The sequence below is a fragment of the Stegostoma tigrinum genome, chromosome 38 (assembly GCF_030684315.1).
Source record: "Stegostoma tigrinum isolate sSteTig4 chromosome 38, sSteTig4.hap1, whole genome shotgun sequence".
Lineage (NCBI taxonomy): Eukaryota > Metazoa > Chordata > Chondrichthyes > Orectolobiformes > Stegostomatidae > Stegostoma > Stegostoma tigrinum.
In genome coordinates, this window is record NC_081391.1 from 20,705,432 (window position 1) to 20,723,300 (window position 17,869).

The 17,869-nt window shown below is 45.6% G+C and overlaps 2 protein-coding genes across 2 annotated transcripts; both read right to left on the reverse strand.

Annotated features, from left to right (window-relative positions):
• Nucleotides 1-3,318: 3,318 nt before the first annotated feature.
• LOC132206597 (ferritin heavy chain A-like) lies at nucleotides 3,319-6,832 on the reverse strand. The gene is made up of 4 exons (XM_059640852.1): nucleotides 6,731-6,832; nucleotides 4,132-4,278; nucleotides 3,850-3,975; nucleotides 3,319-3,471 (listed from the first exon to the last, which is right to left on the reverse strand). The coding sequence occupies exons 1-4, from the start codon at nucleotides 6,830-6,832 to the stop codon at nucleotides 3,319-3,321; spliced, it is 528 nt and encodes a 175-aa protein (XP_059496835.1).
• Nucleotides 6,833-14,070: 7,238 nt separating this feature from the next.
• LOC132206596 (ferritin heavy chain A-like) lies at nucleotides 14,071-16,904 on the reverse strand. The gene is made up of 4 exons (XM_059640850.1): nucleotides 16,803-16,904; nucleotides 15,300-15,446; nucleotides 14,993-15,118; nucleotides 14,071-14,226 (listed from the first exon to the last, which is right to left on the reverse strand). Exons 1-4 carry the CDS (start codon nucleotides 16,902-16,904, stop codon nucleotides 14,071-14,073), a joined length of 531 nt encoding a protein of 176 aa, XP_059496833.1.
• Nucleotides 16,905-17,869: the final 965 nt, after the last annotated feature.

A 17,869-nucleotide genomic window follows, 5' to 3' on the forward strand; every position in this document is an offset into this window, starting at 1 on the left:
CCTAGTCTTGCAATCTAGATACTACAGAAGACAAAAACACAATCTATGCCCCTCATTATTTCATAAACCTCTGAGTCACCTCTCAACCTTCTCACTCCGATGGAAAAATATTCCAAAGGGTCTGTTTCCATGCTGTGTGTCTCTGAGTATTTGAGGAGGCTTGGTCTGGCTCTCAAGAAGAGATATGAGCCAAATGCCTACTAATGGGATCAGTTCAGTTTGAGATCCCTGGCTCGCATGGGTGAGTTGGACCAAAGTGTTTGTTTCTGAGCTGTTTCACATTGTAACTCTCAGCAGTTCGCTCCTGGAATAGGTGATGAGATGTGTTTTTGGATTTAACTCTTTGGGTTTGATGGGCCAGATCAGGCAACCAGTGATTGACATCAGGATCCACCGATCACAATCCACGCACAGGCCTCTCGGGACAGACACCATCACCGGATACAGCCGACCCGCCCAAACTGGAAATGTATCTGGACATTGACGGATGTCTTGGTCATAGTGGATCTGAGAAGCAGGGAATGTCCATTAGTCACAAAGGGCTTTGTCCCAACTAATGGATGTCACATGGTCATTCAATGGTCACTAGAGACTTTGATGAGCGACAATGGTGCCTGGCTCTGTGGGAATAGATGGTGTTCCTGGCTTACTCCCTGGTTGTCTGTGTAACATAAACCACAGATAGTCATGATCTTCTCAAGTCCATATCCAAATAAATACACTGCAGGAAATGTATAATACAATGTTGACGGACACACTCACTTGTTAATGGTCTTGTGTCAAGTTTTTGCAGAGAGCTCCTGAGTGGTTGCAGATTTCAGAACATGTGGACAGAGAACGTTAAAGAAATTGAGACCCCTTTAGAGATAATTTCTATCTGTTATAAGAATCTTGTGTATTTGTTTTATTATGGTAGGATGAAGTTCAGTACCATCTACTGAGTAGATTCAACTGAATAAATTGATTTGAGTCTAAAAGGATTGGAATAGTTGTTCCCTAGTCAAGCACTGGCAGATGCTACTGGCTTGTAGTCTTGTTTTGACCTTGCTTCCTTTCCCCAGATGGGCATCAAGGGACCATTCTTTGTGTTTGCTTAGAAGGGTCCTTTACAAGGAAATGAAGGATGACAGATTACATGGTGTTCATAAGCTTTCCACATGGATTGGCTTCTGTGAAATCACTTCATACCTTAGCTTCTACATCTACCTGTGAAATGATCAGGCATTTCCCCCAGCTGTTGGCAGTACAACATGAACTCCAGCTGTCTCTCCCAAAATAGAGCATCTGAAGTCTGAATGTCAGCAGAAACTTTGTCATCATCAGAAATGCCAGAGAATGTTATTCGTCATATTTCTGCAGTACCCAATGTTTGAACAAGTTTTGCTTCCCACCAGCTGATCTTGAAAATTAAAATGAAAATTGCCTTACAGAATCTGACCCTGACAAAACGTCAGTAGTGCTAATCCTTGGTTACAGATTTGCTTCCCCTCATTTTGGTTTTGGGAAGGAACACAGATATTTCTGTTGCTCTCTTTACTGCTTTGTTAGCTGTCTGTTATAGCTCTTTAACCAACTGCATTGTAGGAGGATCCAAGACTATAAAATGTGAGGCTGGATGAACACAGCAGGCCCAGCAGCATCCCGGGAACACAAAAGCTGACGTTTCAGGCCCAGACCCTTCATCAGAGAGGATCTGCAGTTCCCATTATCACTGCATTGTAGGAGGGGTTGTTTTGCTTGCAGATGATAACGACATGGAAAAGGGCACGTGTGTTGGAATAGTTTATGCCCCACTCCTCGGATCGTTGAACTTTACAAAGAACATACATCGTTTGGTTCAACCACAAATGCATTAGAATAAACCTTGTAAAGCACTGATAAAACCTCAGTTGGACTAAGACTAAGATTCAGCATGGAGAATGACTAATACCTGAAGTCCATCTATGCCCACCATTTATCCAAAACTGGTCTGGTCCCATCTGGCTATATCCCTCTGAACCATTCCTAATCATTTACTGAGGTGGGGTCCATCTCTATTTTGTCACTGGACCAACCTCCAGCAGCAGCTCATTCCAGACTCACCACCCTGGGTGGGAAAGTTGCCCCACAGTCCTGTTTAAATCTCTCTCCCCCCACCGTTCAACTAATCAACTACACCCTCTGCTTGCCCAAACCCTGGGATGTTCATCATCAGCTATTTACTCTGTCCATGCCCCCCGTTGTTTTATCATCTAAAGTCCCACCTCAGCCTCTGGCAGTCCAAGGAGGTTAGCCATAGCTTACTCTGCCTTCTTGCAGAACTTTTTCCTGGTCCTTGAGCTTTCAGGAAAAGCAAGAAAGACAAACATTGACAGCAGGGAGATGATCACTGAATGCAATATTCCTGAAGGGACCTCACCACTGCCCTCCACAGTTGGAACATGGTGTCCCCAATCCTGTACTGAATACACTAAGAAATGAAGGGAAAACACCCCAAATGTTTCCATCCACGCCTTCAAAGAACCTGTTCACCTGCACCCTCAGCCTTCATTTGTCAATGCTCCCCAGGAACCTAATCAGAACTGAAATGTCACAAACCAGACAAGTCCCAATCAGGGGGAGTGTCAGATTGTACATACTAGGGAGAGTCACTCAGTATGATGTGCTTGAAAAGCCCCTGGTGGTGCAGTGGTAGTGTGACTAGCCCTTGTCAGGGAGGCATGGGTTCAAGCTGCACCTGCTCCCTTTGAGTTAAATGCTGAACAGCTTGTAGAGAAGTTAAATGTGGAAAGCAAATTTCCACAAGCACAACATCAAAAGTTGTTCTATTCAAACCCAGAAATGCCTGGATTTGTTAGTTATGCTTCATTAACTAATTCCAGCATTCACAATATCCCTTGCATTTCCCCAATGGCTCCTAGCCTTCTACCAAGAAGGCTAGGTCCCTGAGCAATTCCTCACCCTTCACTGTTCCTGAGTCAGTGCTAATTCCTTCAAGGGGAGTGTGGCTCTACCCACACACAATCTAGTAGAGTGGCTCAAGGCAACAACTCACCATCTCAAAGGCAGCTTGGTTCAGGCAATTATCTGGGCCAGACAGTGAAACCACAGCCCAGTGCAAAGTGTTCCCATTAGCAGGAACAGAACTAAGACAGGATCAAGCTATAGCACAGCTCACAGCAAGGATTAACCAAGAAAGGGAGGCAAGACATGGTCCATTATAGCACAGTTTATTTACACTTGGGACAGGGCAATGAGCTGCTCCTACAAAAGGAGCAATCTCTACAGGTCTCCCATTCAGACACATGACAACAAGCTCACTCCCTGCAGCCAGTTCAGTCACTCCCCCCCCAGGGTGAGCCTGTCAAACAGGTACTCTCCCATGCCATTGTCAGGGGCTCCCAGTCTCTTCAGGTTGGTGATGTGATCTCCCAGCTTCTTGATCATCTTCACTTGCTCGTCCAAGTAGTGCCTCTCCAGGAAGTCACACAGCTGGAGAAAAAACAAACAGTTTAAATCATTTCATTTCAGACAGATATGATTGGATGGGTCTTTCTATTCTTTGGACAGGTACAGCAGCTGGCTACCTCCAAGAGCAGGCTGGAAACCATGTCCTGAGCTACAGTTACTAAAGAAGGCAGAGCAAAGCTGACTTGTGCACAATTGCCAAGCTAATCCGATTAACTGGTAACAAACCAGTAATTTACACCCTAAATACCTCAATATCAGTAGCAAAACAGGTTGCTGACAGAGCCAAGGAGCACAAGTGGCATTTACTCCAAAACACAAGCTTACATGGATCTTGACCACAGAAGCAGGGCAGGTTCCAGTATCACCTTCAATACCCCTGATAATTCATCAGGAACTCACATGAGGGTCTGTATTGTTAGAAGAGAGTTTGTGCAGGTCCAGTAGACTCTGGTTCACATCCTTCTCCATCTGCAGAGCTCTCTGCATTGCCTCAAGACCATTGCCCCATTCATCCTGCTCTGGCTTCTGGAGGGAGGGAAGAAGCAGATGTTTCAACATGTTGGAAAAAGGCACACAAAGATGAAATAGCATGTTATTAGTTACTGCATTATTCCAAACATTTAGCACCACAAGTTGCAATGAAGGTGATAAGAATTAGCAATAGGTGTAATTAAACCCAACCTTGATGTCCTGCAGGAGGACTCGGCCTCCACGTTTATTCTGGAATGCCATCAGTTTCTCAGCGTGTTCCCGCTCCTCATGGGACTGCTCCTTGAAGAACTCAGCAAAGTGATGCAGGGCAACATCATCCCGATCAAAGTAAAAGGTCTGCAAACAGAAGAAAGGGGTCAGGCATCATCAACTGATCATTGGATGATAATACCAAATGGTAAGTTACCTGCCATCAAATACTGTGCTTCCAGTTAAGCAGCTCACATTTAGTCCTGGTAATTGTTACCATTCATTTTATTGTTGGCAGTTTTTATTAACTGCCTGAGCAAGTGTACATGCTTGAACTAGAAGATGAAATGGTGGCAATGTTGGAGTTTATTTCAACTGCTCCCAATAATTTTAGCACAGAAAGGAATGCTGCATTTCTGAAGTGAAAAGCTGGGATCTTTCCCCATACAAAGTAGGGGGTTGAGGCTTGACCTTCAAAAAGCTCAAGGCAGAGAAGCTTGGATAGTGCAGTGAGTTGACATTCTTCCCCCAGCAGAACAGTACGGGAGGCCAAAACTGGAGTCTCATTCTGTCTAGAAAATACAGTTGGCCATGAGCAGTTTGGGTTGAAGGGTCTGATTGTGATGTATGACTGTCAGACTAACATTCACTTCAGGTACAGTGAGTAGGAGCTGCTAATGCTGCGAGAACAAGCTATGGATCTGGAGAAACACAGCAAGCCAGGCAGCAGTGGAGCAAGAAAGCTGATGAATCTGTTCTGTACCAGTCTTCAAAAACCTCACCCTTGTGGGTGAGAAGGAATCTCCCACATTCACCACAAGATGACCAGGTTTATGCATCATACTGCTTCAGTGACATGGAAGCAAGCTTACTGGAAGCCAGTTCCTGGGATTTGAATGAGCACACCCCAGGACAACCAGCAGGAACAGTATCCTAAAACCGATTCATAAACCTACAGGAATTCTACATTAGTCGAGTGCTGCCCAATTATTTGTTAAAAACAGGGACTGATCTCTAGGAGATCAGGAGGATGTTCTCAAAAATTGAGTGCAGCCTAGACAGTTTGGATAAAGAAACTGTTCCACTTTAGTGGGCACACATCTAAAGTGATATGACCAAAGGAACAAGGGCCAAGTGTGAAAACATTTCCTGCAGCAGCAAGAGGGATGGAATTCACTACCCACAAGTGTTGGGGGCACATCCAGGAGGGCAGAAGATTATTATTTGGGTTAAAATGGCCCTGTACAAGGTCTGGGTAGTGAAAAGCAAGAGATCAGGTGAGGTCATGCTTCTTGAAGTAGTAAGTGCAATATATTTGGCTGAATAGCCTGTCCATACTGGCGGGGAGATCTAAACAAATAGGAAGTCAGATAGACAAAAGGAATTCAAAGATAGCAATTCACCATACAATTGTTGTCTTTTAACATGAACTGAATCATTTGTCAAAAGGAAGGTCATCCCAACAACAAGAGTCCCTTCTGTAGCACATCAGCAGGTGAAGTGGTAGAATGTTTTTCTGGACAAACCCAGCCAGCATTCAGTTCAGAGATAATGCCAGTTAGTTCCTTTTTCCTTCCAGCAAGGAAGACTCCTCAATAGCTAGTGTGGAAGTATCACATCATACAAGGCAGTCCAAATGAGAAAAGGTCAGGACAGATTTATCACTGAAAGTGAATGGAAACCTAACCCATATTCCAAAGTGTTTGCCACAGCAATGGGCACCATATTAGCTTGTTTTTCCAATAAGGCTGGAGATAAAATGCTCACAATCTCAGTGGGTCAGGGAGCACACACATAAATAGAACAAGCTAATCTCTCATCTGGAGAACCCAGCTACAGGAAACCAGGGGCATGAGGTGGGGGTGCAGCATTGACAGTGTCTGGAGGGTGGAGTCCAGAAGGGCAAAGGATGTTGATAGTTCAGACAAAGTGACTGGAATGAGAGAATGAATCATGGGGCATCCAACTGCAAAACAAGAAAAACAGATGATCCCATTAGAGTTGCAGTATGGGGAAGTAGGATAGGTATGGTGACAGAACACAACCAATATTAAAAGAGTGGGCAAAACAGAAAGCATTCACATTCCAGAGGTGTTGAATTCAATGGATAGTCCAGGAGGGCCAATGTTTAGTATAATAGAGGTATAGTTCTTCCAGTTTGCACTGATTCACTGCAGCAAGGATAGGACAGACAAGCTGGTACAAGCAGGATGCCATGAGAGAGAGAGTGACCTGCTGCAGGAATGAGGGTTACATGACAACATAGACTGGAGATGCATCAACTCTGAAGAGTCATCCAAACTCAATGTTAGCTTGCCTTCCCCACCATGGATCTTCCATGACATATACTCCTGCTTCCCATCACAGTCAGTTGCACTTGAAGAGCATGTGCACATTAAAAAAGTCTCACAAAAACCAAATTTCACATTTGAAACAAAATAAGACTCAGACACAGGCATCTGATTTCAATCAATCCAATATGTTCACTGCATTTGTTCTCAGGAGGACCTTGGAAATGTATCCCTCACCAAATCATTGGCAAAGGACACACACACAAAAATGCACTCATTTTAGAATGAAAAACAAAACTAAATCTCACCATGGAGAGATAAACATAAGAGGAATAGAGCTCCAGGTTGATCTGCTTGTTAACAGCATTCTCACAGTCCTTGTGATAGTTCTGACACACTTGGGAGGCCATCTTCACTATTCCCACTCACAACCACTGGGAGAACTCTACATCTAGGCCTTTCTCCCACAAGCTCATGTATTTATGCTCCTGGGATATCCTGCTCTCAACCAGCAAATGATGTTACCAATGACAATTGACAATCACTGATGGCCAATCAGAAATCTCCCATCAATCTAGGCACTAATTTCAGTCAGGGAATGGTATGTAACTGAAAGAGCCGAGCTTGTATTCCAATAAATACGAGGAGTTTCAGATTATTTGGACCATGCAAACAGGAGGAGGGTTTTCAACTCCTCAAGCATATTGCACCATTCAACTGGATCTTGGTTAGCTTGTCTTTAAAACCTGTGCAACCTACCATACTTCCATATTGTCTTTTCACATTGTTCTTAACAGATAGTCACCAATCTCAGTTTGAAGTAATCAATAGAGTCGATGTTCAATTCAGGTTTTCATACATTGATATTCTTTGTGTGGGAAGTGAGGAAACCGAGAATGCACATCTCTCTATTCCCTCAACGAGGCTATTTCTAAATCTGACCGTGACCCCAGGCCCAAGTACAGGTTCCTTTGAAAGATTGCCATAGCTTTGCTATTCAAAGTAGATTAGAGCCATTTGAGATCATGGGAGCTGCAGGTGCAAGAGAATCTGAGGTAACGAGTTGTAGAGCTGGATGATCGCAGCAGGCCAAGCAGCACCAAAGGAGCAGGAAAGCTAACATTTTGGGTCCGGAACCTTCTTTAGAAATTCCTGAAGAAGAGACCAGACCTGAAGCCTTAGCTTTCATGTTCCACTGATGCTGCTTGGCCTGCTGTGTTCGTCGAGCTCCACACGGTGTTATCTCAGATCGCCATTAGCTCTCCTCCATCTCCAAACGATTTCTGAAGGTTTTCTCCACATGCCTCACTTTCTTACAGTTATGTCATGGACTCTTGTCTGCAATGGAAATTAATTGCTGTGGCTTTCCTCAAGTTGAAACTGATAGAATTCTCGAAATCAGATTTTCCCAATACATCTCAGTAAATTCAACCCTGCCGACACGATTTAGTACAATTCCTCGTGTATTCGCCCACCTCTTGACGAATTGACACATCACTTGTCAGGTTCAGAAGAGGTCAGTGATGCAGATAATAATGACAACAGTTGACGACAAACATCACTCAGTCTAACGTGCTGTTCCTTCTGCAAATGTTGACTTTAAAATGAGAGGTATTCGTGAGACAAAATTTAACATTTGATACTTGGAGAGCCTTGGGATGTAACTTGAGCCTTTCTGCTTTTATTCATCCAACACATTGTATGGTCTTTGGACAGTGAGGGTGCAGGCAATAGTTCCCAACATGTGGCACCTTTCATGACAGGCATCTTAAAGTGATCAATTCTCGGTCGCATAAACGGGAGAAAACAAAACCTCATTTCACGATCTTGTGAGCAGTAGGATTTGGAACATAACCAGCCAGCTGTTTGAGCACTGAAACAAGACCATGTCTGATGTGGCCACAACTATAATACCATTGGTAATGAACCAGGAGAGGGCTTGCCAGAGCAGAGCTGAAATAGAGGGAATCATGAATTCTGCAATGACCATCAGGGAGTTGGTGCTGTAACAGATGTGCTCCTGCTCTCAGCTCTCTCGGTGACCATTTAAGCCTCAAAACAACTTTAACAATGGCCTGTCATGACACACTTCCTGTTGTTAGTTACTAACAATCCTCATTAACAGCTATTCAGCCTCCTAGCCAGATCATTATCAACTCCTCTGTCTGTTCATCTGCTCTTCTGCGTCCTTGGGCTCTATCCTTTCTCCTATCCTTTGATCCCTACCCCATCCCCAGCCCTACCTTCTGCATATGAACTGACATTTTCCAAGCTCCCGTATATTCTGAGGAAGGGTCATTGGACCTGAAACGTTAGCTCTGATGCCTTCTCCACGGATGCTGACAGACCTGCTGCACTTTCCCAGAAACTTCTGTTTCCGTTGTTGATGGTGGGGAAGTGTTTGGAATGCACTGAATGTGGGGAATGATTGTGAAGCGTTAAGATCCGGAGGCTCTATTTATTTCATGAGCAAGAGCACGTCAGCCCACCAGGTGCATGGAGAACTGTAAGAAACACTTCCAATAATTTGGTGGAATTGAAGAGATATTGTTCCATTTCTGGTTCCAGTAAACAATCAGCAGAACCCCACCAACTTGGGTCAAAATTTCACCTCTGCTCATGAAGAATCTCTCTCAGTAATGTTCGGAATCACTTTGACAGAGACTTTCAATTCCTCAACCTACCGGTGCAAAGAAAGGTTTCATTTTAAATGGGTGACCTGCTACTCTAAACTCTCCCAAGAGTGGCATCCTCCCCACGATCTGTCAACAGCTGCCAGTCAACTCCCTGTTGCTCAACAAGGATGAGCAGATGCAAGTTAGTCCCACACCTCATCAACATGAAGCCCAACCCCTCCCAAATTCATCTGGAAAACCCTTATTTGAAGAACTTATGCAGTAGTGGCTTGGGTATGCTCAGGGTTCTCCTGCTCCCTCTTCGTCCAATGATGTGCACGCTAGCTGGATTGGCCATGAGAAATTGCCCAGTGTTCAAATCTTTGACAATTAGGTGAGATATAGGGGACAGGGTCAGCTCGGACTTGTTGGGCCAAGGGGCCTCTTCCTGCACTGTAGGGATTCAGTGATTCTCGTTTCTTTGAGGCAAGGTGAATGAATACCATGAACCTACCTGGAGAACTGAAGCATACATTGCATTCTGTTACACACAGCAGCGTAATCGTTTTATCCCTGCACCGAATGGGAAACATTCTTGCTGATGAAGACAAATGAAAATAAAACAGAAGAAATTGATCTGACACTAGTTGAGAATAGTATCAAGAATGCTTTACTTTCTGCTTAAAAGGGTAAAGACTACTTGACTTTCTGTAGAACGTCTGCAGGTAGAACTACAAGGCAGCTTGCCTTGCAATGTCATTATCCTCAGTGTGTTTGATGGCAGGTGCTGAAGTAGCTTTCGTCTTACTGAAAGCAAGTCGAAGTTTTATCCCCTTCCTAATTGCATGCTGTAGCTCAGTAATGGTGTTTCCAAATGTCATATGTTAAGCAGTGTTGATACGGATCAGGATTGAGAGTACGTGACATTAAAATCAAAGAAGCCCCCCCCCGAAAGCAGCCAACTCTGAATTGGCAACTGTCACTCCACATCCCCCCACCTCCACAGCCCAAAACCCCATGCAGCTCAAGTGTAGCCTGGAGAGGTCACTAACACTGGATAACATTGGAACGCAGTGAAGCATACCAATAACACATGACATTTTTCACAAGATCAGTTCATACAGTTAGCAATCTTTGGTCTCGATCATTCTACATGTAATGAGCTATACAGAAGCAAGTCAGTTGGACTGAAATTTATTTCATTATCCAGTGAGAAAATTGGAAAATGGTTCCAAAGCTCATCAGCTGAGTGAGAGCCTGTCAAACAGGTACCCTCCCATGAGATTGTCAGGGGCTCCCAGTCTCTTCAGGTTGGTGACGTGATGGGCTGGTTGTGTGGTGCAGTGGGGGGAGGGGACGAACTGGGCTGGTTTTGGGATGCAGTGGGGGAAGGGGAGATTTTGAAGCTGGTGAGGTCTAGCTATGCCTGCCTCTTTGTAGGTTACGTGGAACAGTCCCTCTTCCGCACCTACGCAGGCCCCAAACGCCACCTCTTCCTCCGTTACATTGATGACTGTATCGGCGCCGCCTCTTGCTCCCCAGAGGAGCTCGAACAGTTCATCCACTTGACCTACACCTTCCACCCCAACCTTCAGTTCACCTGGGCCATCTGCCGCACATCCCTCACCTTCCTAGACCTCTCAGTCTCCATCTCAGGCAACCAGCTTGTAACTGACGTCCGTTTCAAGCCCACCGACTCCCACAACTACCTAGAATACACCTCCTCCCACCTACCCTCCTGCAAAAATTCCATCCCCTATTCCCAATTCCTCAGCCTCCGCCGCATCTGCTCCCACGATGAGGCATTCCACTCCCGCACATCCCAGATGTCCAAGTTCTTCAAGGACCGCAACTTTCCCCCCACAGTGGTCGAGAACGCCCTTGACTGCGTCTCCCATATTTCTTGCAACACATCCCTCACACCCCGCCCCTGCCACAACTGCCCAAAGAGGATCCCCCTTGTTCTCACATACCACCCCACCAACCTCCGGATACAACGCATCATCCTCCGACACTTCCGCCATCTACAATCCGACCCCACCGCCCAAGACAATTTTCCATCCCCAACCCTGTCTGCTTTCCGGAGAGACCACGCTCTCCGTGACTCCCTTGTTCGCTCCACACTGCCCTCCAACCCCACCACACCCGGCACCTTCCCCTGCAACCGCAGGAAATGCTACACTTGCCCCCACACCTCCTCCCTCACCCCTATCCCAGGCCGCAAGATGACTTTTCACATTAAGCAGAGGTTCACCTGCACATCTGCCAATGTGGTATACTGCATCCACTGTACCCGGTGTGGCATCCTCTACATTGGGGAAACCAAGCGGAGGCTTGGGGACCGCTTTGCAGAACACCTCCGCTCGGTTCGCAATAAACAACTGCACCTCCCAGTCGCAAACCATTTCCACTCCCCCTCCTATTCTTTAGATGACATGTCCATCATGGACCTCTTGCAGTGCCACAATGATGCCACCCAAAGGTTGCAGGAACAGCAACTCATATTCCGCTTGGGAACCCTGCAGCCACATGGTATCAATGTGGACTTCACCAGCTTCAAAATCTCCCCTTCCCCCACTGCATCCCAAAACCAGCCCAGTTCGTCCCCTCCCCCCACTGCATCACACAACCAGCCCAGCTCTTCCCCTCCACCCACTGCATCCCAAAACCAGTCCAACCTGTCTCTGCCTCCCTAACCTGTTCTTCCTCTCACCCATCCCTTCCTCCCACCCCAAGCCGCACCCCCATCTACCTACTAACCTCATCCCACCTCCTTGACCTGTCTGTCTTCCCTGGACTGACCTATCCCCTCCCTACCTCCCCACCTATACTTTCCTCTCCACCTATCTTCTTTTCTCTCCATCTTCGGTCCACATCCCCCCTCTCTCCCTATTTATTCCACAACCCTCACCCCATCCCCCTCTCTGATGAAGGGTCTAGGTCCGAAACGTCAGCTTTTGTGCTCCTGAGATGCTGCTTGGCCTGCTGTGTTCATCCAGCCTCACATTTCATTATCTTGGATTCTGCAGCATCTGCAGTTCCCACTATCACTGGGCATCAAGGGATCATTCTTTGTGTTTGCTTAGAAGGGTCCTTTACAAGGAAATGATGGATGACAGATTACATGGTGTTCATAAGCTTTCCACATGGATTGGCTTCTGTGAAATCACTTCATACCTTAGCTTCTACATCTACCTGTGAAATGATAGGCATTTCCCCCGGCCGTTGGCAGTACAACATGAACTCAAGCTGTGTCTCCCAAAACAGAGCATCTGAAGTCTGAATGTCAGCAGAACCCTCGCCATCATCATGAGAAATGCCAGAGAATGTTATTCTTCCCATGACTGCAGTACCCACAGCTAGAACAAGTTTTGCTTCCTGCTATTCCAGCTCAGTTAGCAGCTGATCTTGAAAATTAAAATAAAGATTGCCTTCCAGGACCTGACCCTGACAGACCGTCAGTGGTTTGTTAATCCTTGGTTGTGGATTTGCATTCACTCATTTTGGTTTTGAGGGAGACATTTTGATATTTCTGTTGGCGTCTCTCCTGTTTTGTTGGGCGTACAGCCCTTTGACCAACTGCATTGTAGGATGGGTTTTTTTGCTTGCAGAGGATAGCCATGTGGAAAAAAAGCATTTATATTAGAATGGTTTATGTCCCCCTCCTTGGATTGTTGAACTTTTTGAAGAGCATACATTGTTTGGTTCAACCACAAATATATTAGAATAAACGTTTTGATGCAATGAAAATACCTCTGTTGGACTACGATTCTTGTAGCGAGGCCAGTGCCTTCTCTATTTTGGGGCTGGACCGGCCTCCAACAGCAGCTCATTCCAGATTCACCACCCTGGGTGGAAGGTTGTCCCAAAATCCTCTTTAAGGCTCTCTCCTCTCTCACCTGTCAACTATTCCCTCAGCTTGCCCCAACCCTGGAATGTTAGTCTTCAGATATTTACTCTGCCCATGTACCCCCCTTCAGCCTCTGACAGTCCAAGGAGGTTCGCCACGGCTTACTGTGTCCTCGCACATCATTTTCCTGAACCTTGAGGTTTCAGAAAAACACAAACACAGTGACTGCAGCGAGAGCAAGATGATCACTGACCTGAATGCCATATTCCCAAAGGGACCTCACAGCAGCCTGAGAGTTAGAACATGGCAACCCTAAACCTGCACTGACAAATGAAGGGAAAACATCCCAAATGTTTCCCTCCACACCTCCAAAGGACCTGTTTAACGCTACCCTCAGCCTTCAGTTGTCAATGCTCTCCAGGAAGAGAGCTAGAACTGAAATTTGAATAACCAGGAAAGTGTCAGATTTGCTCTCCCTCAGACATGCACTCAGCATGATGTGCTTGAAAAGCCCCTGGTGTTGGAGTGGTAGAGTGACTACCCCTTGTCAGGGAGGCATGGGTACAAGCTGCACCTGCTCCTTTTGATTGTAATACTGAACAGCTTGTAGAAACAAGCATTGAAAGCAAATTCCCACAAGCACAACCTTGAAAGTTATTCTGTTCACAGCGAGAAGTGCTTGGATTTATTGGTTATGCTTAAGTTACTGTAATTCCATCTTTCACAATAAACCCTTGTTTCTCCTGAGTTCTTCCAACCATCTGCTCAGTTGGAGCTTTTGCCAAGAAGGATAGGTCCATGAGCCATACCTGACCCTTCACTGTTCCTGGGACAGTGCTAATTCCTTCAAAGAATGTTGTGGGTTCTCACAGAATATCATAGAATGGCTCCAGGAAGCAGCTCACTGTCTCAAAGTCAACCTGGTCCAGGAAATTGACTGGTCTAGACAGACAGCGAAACCCACAGCCCAGTAGGGAGAGTGTTCCCATCAGCAACGGAACCAAAACAGGATCAAGCTATAGCACAGCTCACAGCAAGGGTTAACCAAAGGGAGTCAAGACACAATCCTTGAGCAGTTTATTTACACTTGGTACAGGACAAGGAGCTGCTTCTACAAAAAGGAGAAGTCTTTACAGGTATCACATTCAGACACATGACAACAAGCTTGTTCCCTGCTGGCAGTTCAGTCACTGTCCCCCAAGGTGAGCCTGTCAAACAGGTACTCTCCCATGCCATTGTCAGGGGCTCCCAGTCTCTTCAGGTTGGTGATGTGATCTCCCAGCTTCTTGATCATCTTCACTTGCTCATCCAGGTAGTGCCTCTCCAGGAAGTCACACAGCTGACCAGAAAGAGGAGAGAATTTAAACAAGACCAGTTTCCCCCAACAGATTGACCTTTCAATCTGTGAACTGGAACAATGGAGTTTGATACTGATGCAGTCCTCATGCAGAGGATTTGCGATCAGAACCACAAACCCCTTCCCCAATATTTTATTTAGCCCCGACCGGGACTTCATTTAAAAACAGATGCAGGCTGTTTTGGATACAATGCACCTGGTCAGTGGGAATGTTATGTTGTGGGTCAACTACAGCCAAAAGAATTTAAGACAATGAACAATTGTCTCTAATTTCTGACAAGTAACTGTTGCAATACAATAATCCCACACATACCCCTTGCCTGAAGTGGGAACATACAGACAGATTCTCACATGCAGTTTCCTTAGAGGGAAAGCAAAGCTAGAGAATCAGCCAGGAAGCAGTGAAGCTTCCATTTCTTTGAGACAAATGCTTCTGATGTTGCTGTAAAATCAGAACCCCGAGATTTGGCCACACCAATGAGGCCTTGAAAAATCCCAAGGCCTGACAAGCCAGCTCAGTACTTCTGCCTTCCCTCTTTCAAATTGAAGGAAATACCCTCCCAGAGTGGAGGTGTTGCGGCAGGATGAATTGCTGTACACGTGCAATTCAAGAGCCTAACAGCCCAAGAAAATGCTTTAGCCAGTGTCCTGTCAGTCAACATGCCTTAGTTACCAGATTAAAAACTGATCCTCAATGCAGTGGAATTCTACAGCTGAGGCTTTCAAAAAACCCACATTAGAAACTCACATGAGGGTCAGTGTGGCCAGAGGAGAGTTTGTGCAGATCCAGCAGACTCTGGTTCACATCCTTCTCCATGTGCAGAGCTCTCTGCATTGCCTCCAGACCATTGCCCCACTCATCCTGCTCTGGCTTCTGGAGGGAGAGAAGAGACAGATGCTTCACTCATGTGAAAAGTGAAGGGAAGTGCAATGCAGTGAGCTGCAACTAAACTAGAGAAGAGTGCGCACCATGTAACCTTTTGGTATTACCCCAGATTTCAAGCTTCATATCCATGTCTAGTTCAGGTAGGTGTAATGTAGGGGGATACACCAACCTTGATGTCCTGCAGGAGAACTCGACCTCCACGTTTATTCTGGAAAGCCATCAGTTTCTCAGCGTGTTCCCGCTCCTCATGGGACTGCTCCTTGAAGAACGCAGCAAAGTGATGCAGGGCAACATCATCCCGGTCAAAGTGGAAGGACTGTGGGAGAAGAGGAGAAAGTGATAGTGATAGAGTCCGGCAAGCTCCAGATCGCATCCAGTCAAACTTCAGCAAGAGAGAGAGTTTTTTAATCCACCCCCCCCCCCCCCCCAGACTAGACAAAAAAAAAGAAAATATGCAAGTCCTGAATGTCTAGACAATCTGGGTACACATTGGGCTGGGAATACAGTTCAGAACTAGAGATCATAGTTTAGAAATACAAGAGACAGTTCTTGACTGATGAGAGGCTTCATTTGGTTCTCCAACTCCAATTAGGAGTCTGTTGGCTTCTATCAGAAGTGGATACTATGAGGCAGTTATTGGTTAGCCACAGGACAAGTGCAGAATGCAAACAAAACAGCCACAATCTTTGTAAGGGCAGTGAGCACATCTACAGGGGATCATGTGACATCTGTCAACTCAACCAGCCAGAGGAGATGACTGCCCCCTAGACTCAAGGTCTTCTCCAAATGTGACCTCCATTTTAACACAGGTTGTTCCCACTTTGCCTATGAGACCCATGTGTGTGCAAGTAGGAGCTGAGTTGCAACTTGGAAAAAAACTGTTCAATAGCCATTGCTTCCTCAGAATATCATGAGTAAAGTCAAGAGACCAACTTCCATTTTAACAGGGAACCCAGATTTATTTCAGGACTCAGCTGAAGGGATGTAATCAGGAGACCTTGTCACCAAAAGGGTGAAAGTAATGCCTTCCATCAGTTGGGAGAACATCCCCTGCCATTGGGATAATAATGTAAGACATCATCATTGAAGGACCAAGTGTTAATGAAACACAGCAGGGTTATCCCCCTTCAGAAACAGGCAGGAGGACTCAGTGACTGCTTCATTTGAGAGTCAGCCACTTCACTTGAACTGAGATAGTGGGAACTGCAGATGCTGGAGAAGCCAAGATAATAAAGTGTGAAGCTAGATGAACGCAGCAGGCCAAGCAGCATAACTGCTGTGGAATAGAAATGGAACAGGTTCTTACAACATGAAAAATCATCCTCCAAGAATCCTTGGATTTTATCCCAATGTAAAACAATTAAGAATAAAACCCAAGAAAGAGAATGCAAAGTAGCTAGTTCCTTACCAAGACAAACAAAAATTCCTTAATCAGTTAAGTGGAGAGGCATTTGGTAGAGGGAAGAAACATTCAAAAGTCAACTTCAAAAGAAACTGTATCCACCCCAGATACAATGAAAAAGACAACAAGGAAACACATGGGACATGGACAGCACTAACATATGGCCCACCCCTAATTGCCTTTTCTTGTGTGGTGGGAGTGGGGTCAGTGGAGCGGGCAAAACGGTGACCTAAAGCAAGCAAGGAGAAAGAGTGAACGCTCAAGCCTCACCATAAAGAGGTAGACATAAGAGGAATAGAGCTCCAGGTTGATCTGCTTGTTAACAGCATCCTCACAGTCCTTGTGGTAGTTCTGGCAGACTTGGGAGGCCATCTTCACTATTCCTGCTCACTGTTACCCAGACCAAACAAAAACTAAATCGCTCTACTACAAACTTTTGTATTTATAACTCCTGGGAACATCCTGCACTCAACCAGTGAATGACATTACCACTGATTACTGACAATTCCTAACATCCAATCAGGAATGTCCCATCAATCTGGGCACCAATGAAAAGGGAAAGGTTATTATGGGGACAATGCTGAGACAGAGACATAGGTTTGGCAAATTATTCTTGATGAAGCAAGTGCTTTTGGAGTGATAGTTTTTTCAATGCAGGCCAATCGAGCTGGTCGTTTGTAAATAGATATGTGGGGTGGCAGTGTCCATGCCTCTGGTTCTGAGGACACTGGTGTCAGGTGCCACTGCCTCCTGAACAGGTTGCTCAAAAAGTCTCTATTCTGGGACAGGGATGAAGTGATTTAAAAATGTTACCTTGAGTAAAGCAGATTTCCACCATCTGAACAAAGATGATTCTTTTGCCTCAAATGTTTCACCGATACCCCAAGTGTTTACAATTAGCTTCGTTCTAGAAGATTGAAAAGGGACCGGAGGGGCAGGTTTTTCATGCAGAGGGTGGTGCATGTTTGGAATGAACTGTCGGAGGACCTCGTAGAGACGTTTAAAAGCAATTTGGACAGGAACATGAATAGGAAGGGTGTAGAAGGTGTGACAAAACAACGGCTTGAAGAGGTGTATTTTGCCTTTAGTTTCAAATGGAGAAAGCTGGTGACAGAGGTGGAGAGCGCATCGCTCAAAGTCAAGAAAGTAACTTGTGTGGCATTGAGGCTTTTTATTGCTGTTCGAACATTCAAAGCGATCTGAGTCGAGTTGCTTGGGGGAGTGGGTAAGTGGGGAATTGTGGGAGGGGGTTTTGGTGATGGTGAAGGTGGTGAGTGTTTAGTTAAGCACCCACTGAAACAGGATTTTTAGTTTTAAATTTCAGCAGTGGCTGAGGT